We start from the raw sequence: 15,683 nt of genomic DNA on the forward strand, positions 1-15,683 counted from the left end.
ATGATAACTGTATGAGCATTTTGTAAGTATCACTACAAATCTCTAAACGTTTACTTGTCAAGGGCCCCTCTTTTTCAAGATCCTGAATGTGCGCATGCCACTTGCAAATATATAATATAATAGTAGTTGAGACATGAACGGCAACACCAATTTCCTTTTTTGATTTGAAAAAGTTTCTAGAAAATTAAGAAATGTTCATTTTGTATTTTGTATTTCCATTATGACTTTCCTACCTATTCTTCTTCTACTTTCTTGACACGCACGAGAGAAGTCACATTGCGATCATGTGACGTTTAAAGATCATCAACATAAGTAGCGGTAGAATTTTAATTTGTTCATTTCACAGGTAAAAGGATATTATGACAGATTTGAAGGATAACGACATCTTGTCTTTTTAATATTTCCTTGTTCAAGTATAATGGAAGTTAACAATAATTACATTAAAAATCATGTAAATTATAGATTTATCGGATTGGATCAAAGTAAGAAATATATGAATGAAGTTTTAACGTTAATTGTGGCGTGTGTATCTTTTATAAATGGTCTTCATGGAGATTTTTTACATGATGATATATTTGCAATAAAACATAATGCTGATGTGACAGGACACAATCCAATTTTTAAAACATTCTGCAATGATTTCTGGGGTAAATCAATGTCGGATAATACCAGCCATAAATCATACAGACCCTTAACTATCTTATCATTCAGGTAAGTAACTTTTGTTTTAATATTAAATTGTTATATTTAAGATAACACAGTCATTGTTTTGATATGACATGGGTATTATTAATATAACAATCCAGATTTTGGATTTTAAATTAATAAAATCTTTGATTTTGACTTTGTCTTTATAACATTTTCACATCAGTGTTTTGTTGAAAGTTGAAACATTGTTGCAAAATGCAATTTCTGGTGCATCAAATAAATCAAAGTCGATAAAATCTTATTTACTGTCTACAATTACATTAGGATAATATGTGAGATTCACCTCTGTTCTTCCAAATTTTAGATGATACAGGATTTTCTTTTGTCTGGAATGCACAGGGTGATATCAAAAGTTCGGATATTAAAAAAGAAATAAAACAGAGATTGGTTGACCAATTCGGACAGAGCCTATCTGCTGATATGACAAACTCATCTAGAGGTGTGTTTTATGCTTCATACAAAACAATGTTTTGTTTAGAGCCATATTTACTCAATCTTAAAGTGGCAGATCGATACATCTACAGTAAATTTAGATGTTCAAACATCAAAATCCCTATAGAAGTTGGTCGGTGGAAAAATACACCAAGAGAAAATCGTATATGCTGTCACTGCGATTCAAATACCATTGGTGACGAATATCATTATTTTTTTGTATGTTCCAATAAACAAATTATGTCTTTAAGAGAAAGGTATATACCTACATATTACATAAAAAATCCTTCCCAATTGAAATTTATTGGTCTATTATCACACTGTAACGTGCCAGTGCTAACAAAAGTGTGCATGTTTCTAAGACATATTGAAAAAATATTTTCATAATTCATAGCATGTTACAATAATTTCTAATCACGTTGCAATTAAGAATTTTGCAAACAAATCAACCAAATATATTTCAGTTTTATTGTATGATATCAATTATTAATCTATTGTGTGACTTTCTTGTAAATGTATAAGTATGTATGTAATTTTTAATGTATAATTGTTATCCTCTTGTAGCACCATACGTGTGCCTAAGTTGTAATAAATTGTCTTGTCTTGTCTTGTCCATTACATTGTTGAAGTCTCAATGCACCCACACAAGCTGACGCTCTAATATATTTATATTTAACATATATAAGACTGTACTATGTGATGATTCGAAATCATTACCATTTTATTATGCAGATAACTGTTTTGGTATTATTCAATACACATAATTAGCATTGTACAACAACAAAGACAAGAAATAGAGACATTAATAGTTTTATATATTTATTTTTTGATGTTTTAACATACACTTACTTGCTAATTTAACTACATCTATCAAGTCAATGTCAAGGAATTATTATAGATAGACTCATCTTTTACACTAGGACCATTTAAAGGCGAGTGAACATTGATGGTTTGTTTTCTTCAGTGACGCACTTAAAAATTTAAAACCGCAGCATACATTATTTTAATTTATTGCTATAGTAAGATTGTCATTTTTATACATTACTTCAAAATATAGCAGTTTTAAAGCTCGTTATAATTTTGTGTCTAGTAGTGTATGACCAATCAGTTAAGTACATTTTGTTTATGTCTAGAGCCTATACGGATTGTGGTGTACTTGTAAACCCCTGCAGTACTATGATGTTTTTCTTCAATTGTGTACTTATGATATGTATTCGCATAATATCTGACAGATTAAATGTCTGTATAAAAATCTACATGCTTTCTGTCCATTTTGATCGTAAATATTTACATTTGAAATTTAAATTTAAACGTAATCCGATTACTTTCCTTGTATGTTTTAGATTAATAATTCAAATTAAATTCATATTTTGTCAACATGTCTACAGGTGCCCGTATCACGAACAATGTATACCCAATGCATGATAGTAATGTCTGTAAGGACTGCTAGGAGTCTTTTCTCATACAGAAACATCGATAACCTGCAAGTAAAACGTAAATCATAGAAACAACAAACATAATTTATATGTAAATAGAATTAACGAATTATAAATTATTTTTTGCATACTACCCAGAGCAATGCTGGAGGTTCTTTTAAAATCATCAGTCCGTTATTCACTAGTTCTCTGTCAATTTAAAGAGAGTTACCAAATAAGACCAATGAACTTTTCATAATGCACTGAAGTAAAATTGTGTATGTTATTTTTCAATAATTTAAGTCTCTTAAATGTGTTGCTTATAATGGTTTATTACTCTATTACGTATGAGGTATTTTTATACAACAAACGGTTTTAAAACAAAAACGTAACTCGTTTGGTGAACCTTTCTTCATTTCTGACGGACTGTCAACGGAATTCTCAAATTTATCATTTAAGGTGGTACCCAAAACTTTCACTAAAATTAATTTGGCTCGTTTAATTTTCATTAAAGTTTGTCAAATTATTTACTTTGACCCTTTAACAAAAATATAAAAATTTCAAAAATTTTGAACCAACCGTTTGGTCAGAAAAATTACACTGGTTATATAGCAGTTTGACAAACTACAATTTTGATCATTGAGCAGCTTAATATTCCTTTTCCAACACAACGTAATTAAAACGTTTATCTAACTTTACAGAGTTATCTCCCTGTAGTGTTAGGTACCACCTTAAATTACAGTGTCAGCTTTCCTGAATCCATTTTTGATGTTCGTTTTAAATATTTAATTTAAATGCATGAACAAAATTTTGTGTCAAATTTCATTTGTTAATTTGTGTTTGGTTACAAGTAAGTATAAATTAGTTTCAAGTTTTTATTTGTAAATTAAAAGTTGTTTAAATGATAGGAAATTGGTTTTCAATAACACATAATATAAGGAAAAGTACTTCTCAGGAATGTCAAAGTAATAATTATATAACTCATTTATCATGTAATAAGTACCTATCTTGGTAGACCTCATTTCATCTTAAATATTACATACAATGGGATAACATGAAAATGTTCAGTTAGTCTTTACCAATTGTAAATTTTAAATAAAATTGAGACTATAAATGGGAAATATGACAAAGAGCAGATAACAGCTGAAGGCCGCCAAAGGGTTTTCCACGAAGCGAAAACATCCCACACCCGGAGATGGGTCTCAGCTGGCCCCTAAAAAAATGAGAACAATTGTCATAGTATCATTTAAAATTGTTTTGTTTAAAAAGAACCTTGCAGAACTAGGAGTGAACAGAAGTGTTCTCAATTTTAAAAAGGCAGTTTAAAAAAAATACAACATATTAATGCAATCATTATATTTCTGTAACAAAACAATATCATGAAAATGGTAGGCGTTTTAATATTAATTTATTTTGGGTGGCTCACCAATTATTGCTGTTTTTATTTCAGATTGAACTACTTTGTGAGTGGCCATGAACCATTATATTTCCATCTAGTAAACGTAGTTCTCCATGCGTTAGTTACCAGTGTATTAACATGGACATGTCAGTATGTGTTGTACCTGTCTCCTCAGTGTTCACTGCTGGCAGGACTGTTGTTTGCTGTTCATCCTGTACATGTCGAAGCAGTGAGTGACATAATCAATTTTATGAATAAATCTTCTTCGGAATGACCGTTATCAAATACAGATTTTTTGTATAATCATATTCAAGTTGGTATCAAAATTAATGTTAAAATAGATGAAAAAGCTAAAGGTGAAGTTATTTCAGAATTCTATATAGTGTTGTCAAAATAATGATATCTGTTGGATGGCGATTAACTCCGGTAACACGAAACGTTAAAAGGAGTTAACATATAATTTAATATAATATGATATGATGTCCAATGGTTCAAGTTATCTAAAAAGACAAAAACAGACACAAAAAACTACAATATTATATCCACATCAATAATTCTTTGGAAACATATCGTTAACAACCCTGTTTTTGGAGGGAGGGGGTGGGGGATAGTTTTTAATTTTTTTTATTTTGTTTTCTCTCAAATATTATAACCTAACTGTTAGTAGTCCATACAACATCACATAGTATTCAGAGACCCCTCTTTAAATGTTAGTTGAACATCTGTTAACATGTTTGTATACGTTTAAAAACACTTGAAACTATTATCCTGTATGATACGGACTACTTGTGAAGTTTTTAATTTGATACATTGAATGAGACTTTCTATACGTAATGTCATTCAACTGATGAATTCTTTTTTTTGTAATCCTCTCTTTATAATGAATAGTAGACAAATTGGTTTTATATTCTTTAAAGTGAATTTTGACTTGAAAATGATAAGTTATTTGTCCAAAAAGTCATTGTACATATTTGACCTAAAATTTAATCCACTGATCCATGTATAGGATGAATACATTTGAATATTTAACGCTGGTGATTTTGATACTTTATGTTAATTTTTCCTTTTACTTTTTTCTTATCTAAAAATGGGAACTGGTTTTTGACGACACTCGCCATTGCTATTCACTTTTCACATTTGCAGTTAAATGAGCAAATATAAATTCATTTGAAAGTTATCAGTTTGAATGCTGTTTTATGCTGATTACCCATTCAGAATAAATCATCAAATAGACCTAGATTAAATTAAATGCTCATGAATACACTTGTAAATATAATAGAGTGTAATATTGAACTCTTATCCTTCAATAGCTCTACTTGAAAGCTTTATCCGTGTTAAAAACTCATTTCATAAACATCATTACATTTTAAGATGTTACTTGTGAAGTACGTTAACGATTTCAGATAGAGTATAACACTAAGATATCAATTACAGAAAATTAAAAGCAAATAGAGGTTTATGTGCACAATATTTGCACTTTGTAAATAACCATATTTGATTTTGTGAAAGTATAAACTATTGAATGCTGGTTTTAAGCGTAAAAAGTTATCTAATAGTAGTTCATGTTTACTTAAAATGTGTTCGTGTTTCTGTGTTATCTAGTCAGTAAGAAAAAATGCTGAATTTTATCATAGAACTTGTCAAGGATATCCAGATATACCGAACATATATAGTTTATAGTAGAATTCCAAGGTACTTTCGCGGATAATCTGGAGTCGTCTTTCTCTTGTTAAATTATTTTATACCAAATGAAACTAAGACGTAAACATGTACCCTTCCTTTTAACTTACCTTTATTTCACAATCTAAAATACAGGAAGATAGGTTTCGGCACTTTCTGAAAAAAATCTTAGGCACTTCATTTTAAATCTGACAAAAGTGTACAAACTTACTTCCTTATTAAAAGATGATTATGACTACAAATGATAAACACACAAACAATTAAACAAGTTCTTGAATCTGCGGATAGTGTTGTTCATCGACAAATATTATAAAATTAACACCTTTCCGTATTCTAACTATTCTAAAGTCACGTGCATTTATAGGAAGTCTTTTTCTCAGTGTCCTGAGTTTAACCAGTAACAAAAAATGATATTACATGTGGATACACGAGCAAACAGGAAGTCATGAAAAGAACAAGAGCTTGCTTAATTGGTTTTCTTTGTAATTCCCTTTTTTGCTTCTTTTATGTGACAATTAACTATTGAAGATTAAAAGTTTCAGCTTTATTAGACTAGCTTTGAAGTTGATCAGGGAAATTAACTAATAGATTTTTTCCTATTATATAGATTACGAGGTATAACTTCATAGTTCATTTACGTACTTAAATTTAAAATTCAAATCGCTATATTATGTATAGAATACTAAATGTATACTTTAATGCTTGTCAAGAAATAAATTTAAACCTTGCTTGCAGTTTCATTGACAAACTCAGCTGGGCTTTAAATTTAATATTCATATATTTCATTTATAGGTTAAAAGGTTATAAAACTTTATGTGATATTAATAATTCTATACGTGACAAGCATTGGCTTACAGAACATGTCATACAGATAAGAATATAGATACTTGTCGAGCTAGAAACAACATTTTAATTTTGATATGTACACATCACCAGGTTGTATTGTATAAATTCAGAATCTTACTGAATTTATAAACTCATGGGGACGAAAAATAGATGTATGGAAAGTAGGTTTACAAAGCTGACGAGGGATAATGTGCATCTTACAAATTCTTGCTCATTTTTGAGAATGCACTTTTCATATAGCATATACTAGTAAATGTATGCAGAAAGTACAACTAAATCTATTGGGTGACTTTCAATTAATATTGCACAACTAACTTGTAATTCTGTATGTTTATACCACACGTCTAAAAAATGTCCAATATGCTCATGATCCATGGTTTTTCGAAGTCAGGTGTTATGTGCTTTGGTTGTTTTTGTTGTTGTTTCTTTGTCCGGATTCAGGTGATTTGGTTGTTGTTTCTTTTCCCGGAGTCAGGTCCTTTGGTCATTGCTTTGTCACTTTGTCAAAATACATGTGCTATTTAGGTCGTTGTTGTCTCTTCGTCCGGAGTCGAGTGCTTTATTTGATGTTATTGTTTTTTGTCAGGACTAGGTGTTTTGGTTGTTATTGTTGTCATTTTGTTCGGTGTCAGGTATTGGTTGGTAGTTCACTTGTTGTTGTCTCTTTGTCTGAAGTCAGGTGATATAGTCTATGATGCAGTGTTTTTTCCGGAGTCTGGTTCATTAGTCTTTGTTGTTTTCTCTGTGTCTGGAGTCAGGTACTTTGATCATTCTTACAAAGTATTTTTCAGATTCTGTTTCGTAAGTCAATATTGATATCTCTCTGTCGTGGAGTCAGGTCCTTTGTGTGTTGTTTTTATTTCTGTGTCTTGCGTAAGGTGCTTTGGTCTTTGTTGCAGTTTAATTTGAGGCCATGTTAGTCATAGCAGTCTTTTATGAAATTTCCTGTCACTTTGTCTGGAATCTGGAAACTTGTCAATGGTAGTTCAGTCACTCTATCCCAAGTCAAAACTTCATCAGTAGTTGCTGCTCTGTCTTTTTTAATCAGTAATCTCGTCCAGATATTCTATAATATCTTTTTTATTCTGTATATCAAGTTATACAATTATATTTTAAAAACAAATACGTTTAAAACATATACATCACCTTAAATGTATACATTATGAATATTTCTATTTATTTAGGTGACGGGATTAGTTGGCAGAGCAGAAGTACTATCAGCTTTATTGTTTATGTTTAGTTTTATATTGTATGCCAAGTAAGTTCATATCATTGTAAAAAACATTTACATCTATAATAAGTATGTTACGGTTTTTGGTCAATGCAGATGTGTTTTGTATTTTTGGCACTTCACGAGACATTGTATGAATAGTCCACAATTCTTTCAGACGTTGCTGCATGTTTACACATCACCTGTACCCAGACGAAGCCCTTCTTTATCCCAAGTTCTTATTGCTGGATCGGAGAAATCCAAGGATGACCCTTTTTAGCTCACCTGGCCCGAAGGGCCAAGTCAGCTTTTCTAATCACTTGGCATCCGGCGTCCTGCGTCGTCCGTCGTCGTTAACTTTTACAAAAATCTTCTCCTCTAAAACTACTGGGCCAAATTTAACCAGACATGATCAAAATTATTAGTAGGGTAACATTTTCCACTGAAACTACTGGGCCAATCATTATATATAGAGATAATTGTAAGCAGCAAGGATGTTTAGTAAAGTAAGATCTACAAACACCTCACCATCACTAAAACACAATTTTGTCATGAATTTATCTGTGTCCTTTGTTGAATATGCACATAGACTCAAGGTGAGCGACACAGACTCTTAAGAGCCTCTAGTTTTACACTCCAGTCAATCATTTTGGTTCATACTATATTGAAATAGTATTTGTACATATTTTATGCATCAAATAACAGGCATCATTATTTATCTAAAAAAAGAATGCATTGTTCTGTGCCATTTTTTAATCTGTTGACATAATAAATATAAAAAATGACACTTGGTAAAAAATGTCATATCTATTGTGAAAATGTCATCGTAAGCTATATATATTTGTTTTTTTCTTTAAAATTCAGACTATATTTGTATTCGATCAATTGAATCACCGAATTATAAAAAATGCGAGATATTTTATGTCACTTGTAAATACAGAAATGCCACTAGATCTGTATTAAAGTTATAATAAAAGTAGCTGTTCAATATAATGACAAACGTAAAAGTTAATTATCAGACTAAAAATCAAATGGACTAGTTTAACAATAGCCTTAAAGGTGATGTCAGTGCGAGATGTAATTATATAATCTATTTATCAGCGGTTATATGATTACAAAAACATCCTTATTATGAATGTTATCTTATTAAAAAATCAAATCAGATTTTACGAATACATTTAGATCATTGTTATCTTTGATTTTGATAGACATCTTATATATAATTGAAGTATACTAATTATATACTCGCTCAAAATGAGGGATTCTGCTTAACTTTGTTCGACCGCCCGTCTTTTCTGAGTGCCGTCCGTCCATCCACAGATATGTCGTTATATTCACGGTTTATGAGAACTACGAACCAAGAGCTTCATTGGATTGGACAACAAGCTTCATGTGCGCAATTTCTAGTTACATGTATCGCTTTTGATTAGTTTTGACATTTATCCTTCGCCAACGTCCATTTCCACTCAAATAAATATACTATCACCTTATAGAAATTAATGAAATATCTATCGAATTTTCACAGAGCACCCTGATATTTGGTTACACTTCCTTTCTACATCTTGTTTCCATATTCATCAATCAACTCCCCGAACACCAAATTCCGTTACAGAAGATGTTTCCCACCTAGAGAAGATGCTAAATGTTGCCACTTAGCTATTGACCCCTGTATGCTGATACACTCTATTCTAACTCTTTAAAGTCAGCACTTTTCTAAAGCATGCCGTGCTATGGGAAATGTAATAACATTCGTGTTTATTACAATTCAAACGTGAAAACAATCTGGAATATATATGTTTTCTGAATTTCTATAACGTCTACATACACATATCATTTCAGAAATCTACGCATTCGTAAGTTTGAACACTTTGCCCGTGTAGAGAGTGTTCCTATTTTTCTGGTCAGCATAGTATGTGGTATCCTGGCCATGTTGTGCAAAGAACAGGGTATAATGGTTCTACCTGTTTGTATGTTGTATGATGTATTTATATGTTGTAAACCAGGAGTTATACAGTAAGTATAAAGTCTATACATATGATGGATACTTATAATATTTTATTTTGATGTTGATCACATATTTATACTAATGTAATGTTAGGCCAGTGCTTTGATACGAACTTTTTTTACAGTTGTAATTTTGCTGTCGTGCGTAGACATGTTTAGATTTATTTTAACGTGTTGCATTTGGTGCCAGATTAAATACGTATATTATAATGCTCGTCGAAGATTTTAGTTTTCACCTAAACTAGATGGGAAAATGTCGGCTTTCAAGGTATTAAGCAATACATATTTAGCGTATTACCAATCTATCTGGTTGAATAGATTTTCAGTTTAATATATATATATATATATATATATATATATATATAAAGAGGCATCCCGTCGAAAAGCTTATTAATATTTCAGACATACTTTATAGTTTTTCTTTTGTGTGTTCAATATTATGCTTATTACTGATACATGTATACGATCATCAATATTTAGGGATCTTAGACAAGTTAATTTCTTTTGTATGATTTCGGAACATATTGAACTGTTAAAATCAGACGGTACAGTTTTAATTAACTCACAGCGAGATGTTTTATTACACAACAGAATCAACAGCACCATTGCGCAACAGAGCAAAAAACTATTCTTTGTACTAATAACACATACATTGTAGCTGAAAGAGTTATAGAGCAGATTATTACTCCGAGAAAACATTGTCAAACGAGGCGAAGCCAAGTTTCGAGGGGCAACAATCTGCCCTGCCACCCTCTCAAATATGTACACTTGGATAAAGCGTCACGGTGAAAGGCAATACAGTACTTGCAATTGAAAAGAGTAGATTATTTCTCTTGTGTTAACCAAACAAAATGCCAGAAGTATCATTATATAAAATGCTTCTTACTTTGAAGAATATGTTTACTTTTACAGATGTCTCAGAGATAAGAATCTCTCTAAAGGTTGTCTTCCATTAGTAAAGCGTTTGTTAGTAACTACATTAGTTGTAAGTATATAAAAATTATGATTTTACTTTTTATGGTAAATGCGGAAGAGACTGACGTTTAAAATGGTCCTCCGGTAGTGTATGGCACGTTATGCTAAACAAATTATTTGATATTAACGGATGTTGCCCTGTGATTGTTATATTGTAATGCTCAAAGATGGTATTATATTTTACTCTCAAACTTCTACATCAAAAGCGAACGCTAGAATCTGTATGAGGTTTACAGAATACAGAATAATAGGCAAAAAATGAAGAAAAAAGAGCAATAGAAATACAAAACAGAGAAAATAGGCAGAACAAGAAACTTACAAGTTTGAGTCTTACATTCAATTTGATAACATTTTAGTATTTTCTCAACAGACATGACTTATTCATTAGGATACTAAAATTCGCCCCTTTCGCCTCATTTTGTATGCCCGGCAGGTAGACTTCGAGCATTGTTATAAAAAAATGATGACGACCATCTAAATAGTTTATTGACTTTATATCCCGAATTTGAACTTATTTTGAATTATGTTTTTACTGTAAAATATTTAATAACCTGACCAGTGGCCTTCTAAAACATGTGATGTATCCCAAGGGTTTTTGTTTCAGTTCTTTTGTCCTGTGATGCGCAGGTTTGGTTTTTACTATTATCTTTATCTGCCTTCTGGATTAAAAGGTTCAGAACTTTTAAAACCACTATTTTTAACAACCAAAACCCATTCACAAACATATTCACAATATATCGTCAACTGTTTTCTGTTGTAGATATTTTTCTTGTTATTGTTTAGATGGTGGATTATGAATGGGCAGCTACCATTATTTCAACATCAAGATAATCCAGCCTCATTTTCACCTTATCTAGTCACAAGGTAATCATCATCGTCTTTATCGTTTGTTAAAGATACTACCAAGTTGGCAATTATACAAATCATATCACATTTTAATTCATTTTTCAAGTTTAAAGCCACACTGATATGTTTACTTGAAGTTGTTAAAAAAATGTCCTTTACTTGGAATCACATCGCAATAGACAATTTTCGAGTTCATGTATTTCCGTCAAAAACATTGGTTTTAGTTAACATCATTCGTGCGTTTAGGGGCAACGTCACTTCCGTTCAAATGTTGAGCGAGTGGTTGGAAAACTACGATGCTATAATGCACGAATTATTCGGCTTTAATTCTCACAATTGACAATCAGCACAGCTGTCATTAGGGAATAGTGATTAAGTACAAATGTACCTACTGAACAAATACTATTTCTAGGTTATCTTGCACAATGACGATCACTAAGGTGCTTGATGAACGTTAATAGTGCAGGGATACAGGCGATTCCCTCTACTTTGAAAATGACGTCACTAAGGTGCGCATAATTGACGAGTTTTTTTAAGTGACGCTCAAACTCGAAAGTTGTCTATTCTGTATTTCTTAAGTACAAGGCGAATACCCATGATAGTTTATGCTTTGCATATATTTATAAACCCAAAAGAAACATTGACAAATAAAGTTGTTGTACCATTTAAAGAACTTCAAGGTTAATTGGACGAGCATCAAGTATATCAAATTTAATTTAGTGTTTTATATACTTTTGATGAATTTGTTTTATTGGTAATTTAACGATTTTTATTTTTATATCAGCTATGGAAAATAGTTCATGTATCACAAAGGTAATCTTACGATATGTAGACTAATCAGAAACATATTGTATCAAGTGGCCTACATACATATATATAAAATGATGATAATTATTGTTTTTCCATTTACTTTAACTTTTCTATTCGTCCATTTTTTGTTTTTACATCTTTAAATGTCTGAGACCTTTTATTATATTTGTTCCCTGCATTCTATTCAATATTCTTAATGATGAAATTTAAAAATGTAAATCACATTTTTCTTTATTTAAAAGATTTAATTTTCAATTTGGTTTGAGTTGATGACACACTCAGTATCTATAAGAACTTGATGAGAATTTTCTTAAATAGTAAATGTATAAGATGGTGTGACATAGTGCATATAGCAATATAATACTTTACTGTATTTTACCATACTTTTTATTATTTAGATGACATTTATTCACTTTTATGATATATGATATTTTTATTAAGTAAGGTTGCGTTTATGACATAGGCTGTACAGTTAATGCTTTCTTCACAACTATACACCTTTTCTTTTGTTCGGGATTATAAAATTACATTTTGAGTCTATAAACTGTGTGAATAGCAAATTATCTTTGCGTGTATTTAAAACGAAAATAATAACTGCACTCTACATTAAAAAGAAAATATGAAAAGAAACAATATTAAATATTAATATTACATAGGCCTATTACTTTTTAACAAATTTGTTATTTTGCTTGAGCAATTTATAATAGATGCAACATGTATTTTGTGTATAAATGGACTACAACTACTTACATTATATTAGGACAGTTGAATAATAGTCTCATTTGAAATCTAACTTCATATCCTTATTTCATATGTTAGTTTCAAACAATTAGTAGGATATTTTCGATTTAAAATTATAAAAAAAACTAGCATTTACAGTACCCTTGTCTAAAAAACTTTATATATGTAAACGTTTTTTGGTTTTGTTTTTGGCGTTTTCTTCATTCGATTAAAAGAAATACGTTTCTACATTTTATGCAAGTAATGCTCTAATGCATTATGCTCAAACCCAGAGTAAAGCTAGTCAGAAGCTAGATAGGTGATATGCATCGCCGTAATATCACCGGCAAAAAATGTATTCAGATTTTTATTCACAATGAAATATTGAAGTATTTTCCTTGAATTGATTTATGTAGAGAATTTTACTTTTTTTACGAATTTTGAGGTTTTTATCACCAACACAACATGTATCATCATACTACAAATGTTATTATTCAAATTCAGAAAGTGTGTAACACTTCAAATTTCCTTTGCATCTAACAGGTCATATTTCCATAATTAATGCCATTTTTATATATATTATCCCTATATTAAAATTTTAATATAGATAAAATTCATATTTTATTACTTTTTTTAAGTAGGGTTATAAAATTTATGGTACCGCCTGCATTGCATTTATTTACAATTATATTTGGATGTCAATATTTAATCAAGATGGTGGTTCTAAAGACTATCTAGAATTACAAGACATCATATATGTGTATCTTGTGATTTACTCCTAGGGGTAAAAGAGTTGCAGTAAAACATGAACATTAATGGGCCAAAGTTTTACTAATTTGATATTCTGATAGATATTTGAACATTCATTACACATTAAAAACAAAATTGTGATATGATTGCCAATGAGATAACTCTTCAAAAGATACCAAATGATACAGAAATTAACAACTGTAGGTCACCATACGGCCTTCAACAATAAGCAAAGCCCATACCGCATAGTCAGCTATAAAACGCCCCGAGATGACAAATGTAAAACAATATTCAAACGAGAAAACTAACGGCCTAATTTATGTACAAAAAATGAACGAAAAACAAATATGTAACACATCAACAAACGACAACCACCGAATAACAGGCTCCCGAGTTTATGACAATTCAGAGCACAATGTTTCATCTATGTCCGAGGGCTATTCAGTCATTGAAAACTGTTACAAATTTTAACTGGCTGTATTTAAATATTGGCTACAAATCCAATAATAAAAGTGACCTTATCTGTCGAACTATAAACAATATCTCGAGGCTATTATAGTTTCCCCACTTAAGTAAACTAACTGTTAATGGACTGCCATAATACCTTTAACATCCCACAAATAACGTCTCCTAACGATAGTATCTAACATCTTGGGTATTTAAAGACTGGTGATGAGTAATACTTGTTTATAGGGAGAGAACATTGAACAATAATGCAACGTAAATGGGTTTCCGTGTGTAAACGTATTCTCATTCATAATCTGTCTCATGACATTATACCCTGCTAGCTCAGCCATTTACGTTACTGGTAGAGAGGGTTCGGCCTGTGCTTTCGCTCCAGGACTTCTGACAGCATACTGACCATACAACGAAACAGTAAATTCAATAATGACAGGAATAAGAAACCTAAAAATGACCAGTGATGACGATTTGCCAAGCAATGTATTCGCTCATATAACAAATGACCAAAATTCATAAAACAGTTTCATATTTAATAGACAAAGACAACATAAATACATAAATCATATCGCGGTATCTCCAGGGCAAAAATATCAATTTAGAATTTCAATACACTTTCGAACTTCCCCTTTTTGGACAAACAAAGCGGTGAAAAATACCCATACAAGTTAACCATTTCAAAGAAGCGTTTGGCCTTAGTGCTATCTAATTGAATAAAATAAATGATACTAGAATTTTGAGGTGTCCGTTTACTTTAAATATTGAGAGCTGTACACTATTCGTTTTTAACTAAATTCAATCAATCAAGTTGTGACGTCAACCTTCCGAGACAAAATAATTATACCCACTGGTTCCCACCGACTTTGTTAGACTAGAACATGAATCTCATTATTCTATGACTAGGGAACAAAAATCGATCCAGTAAAAAAAAACCATCGCATTTCCCGTTTAGCTTTCAATCCAACCAGAGCAATGTTTGAAAAACGTTTTTCAATAAAATTGACCAGTTCAAGATCCAAAACCAAAACATGCGATAATGCAAAATTCTATTTCAGAGTAAATAGGCACGAACAATCCCGTAGATTGACGACCGTTACTCCAAAATATCCCTCGGATTAACCCTCTGTCTAAATATCGCTATCAAACTGAAACCCATCTCTTTATAAACCCGAAATCATAAAATATCAAGCTAGTGTACAATTCCCTCTATTTATTCTGGAACGGAAACGTAAATTTAACATTTTAGAACTGTTTGACTACGAGACCGAAAAGAATATAACAAATGTAAAGAAATAAATATTTAAGTCAAACATCGAAATACAAAATAAATTGAAATTTAAAATACAACTTACCAATACGAAAGTTTTCCCCAATCTAAAGAAATACTGCCCTGACGAGGTTTAAATATCCAAGTCTGGACATTGAGTTC

General features: G+C 31.0%; 1 protein-coding gene across 1 annotated transcript in view; it reads left to right on the top strand.

Moving 5' to 3' along the window:
• Window positions 1-344: 344 nt before the first annotated feature.
• LOC143048659 (protein O-mannosyl-transferase TMTC1-like) overlaps window positions 345-15,683 on the top strand; it is a 37,428-nt gene continuing 22,089 nt past the window's right edge. The window contains exons 1-6 of the mRNA XM_076222454.1: window positions 345-711; window positions 4,006-4,183; window positions 7,665-7,738; window positions 9,530-9,703; window positions 10,607-10,679; window positions 11,430-11,533. Of these exons, the coding sequence (XP_076078569.1) occupies window positions 419-711; window positions 4,006-4,183; window positions 7,665-7,738; window positions 9,530-9,703; window positions 10,607-10,679; window positions 11,430-11,533 (896 nt within the window). The 5' untranslated portion in view covers window positions 345-418. The remainder of the gene's footprint in view (window positions 712-4,005; window positions 4,184-7,664; window positions 7,739-9,529; window positions 9,704-10,606; window positions 10,680-11,429; window positions 11,534-15,683) is intronic.

The sequence above is a fragment of the Mytilus galloprovincialis genome, chromosome 10 (assembly GCF_965363235.1).
Source record: "Mytilus galloprovincialis chromosome 10, xbMytGall1.hap1.1, whole genome shotgun sequence".
Lineage (NCBI taxonomy): Eukaryota > Metazoa > Mollusca > Bivalvia > Mytilida > Mytilidae > Mytilus > Mytilus galloprovincialis.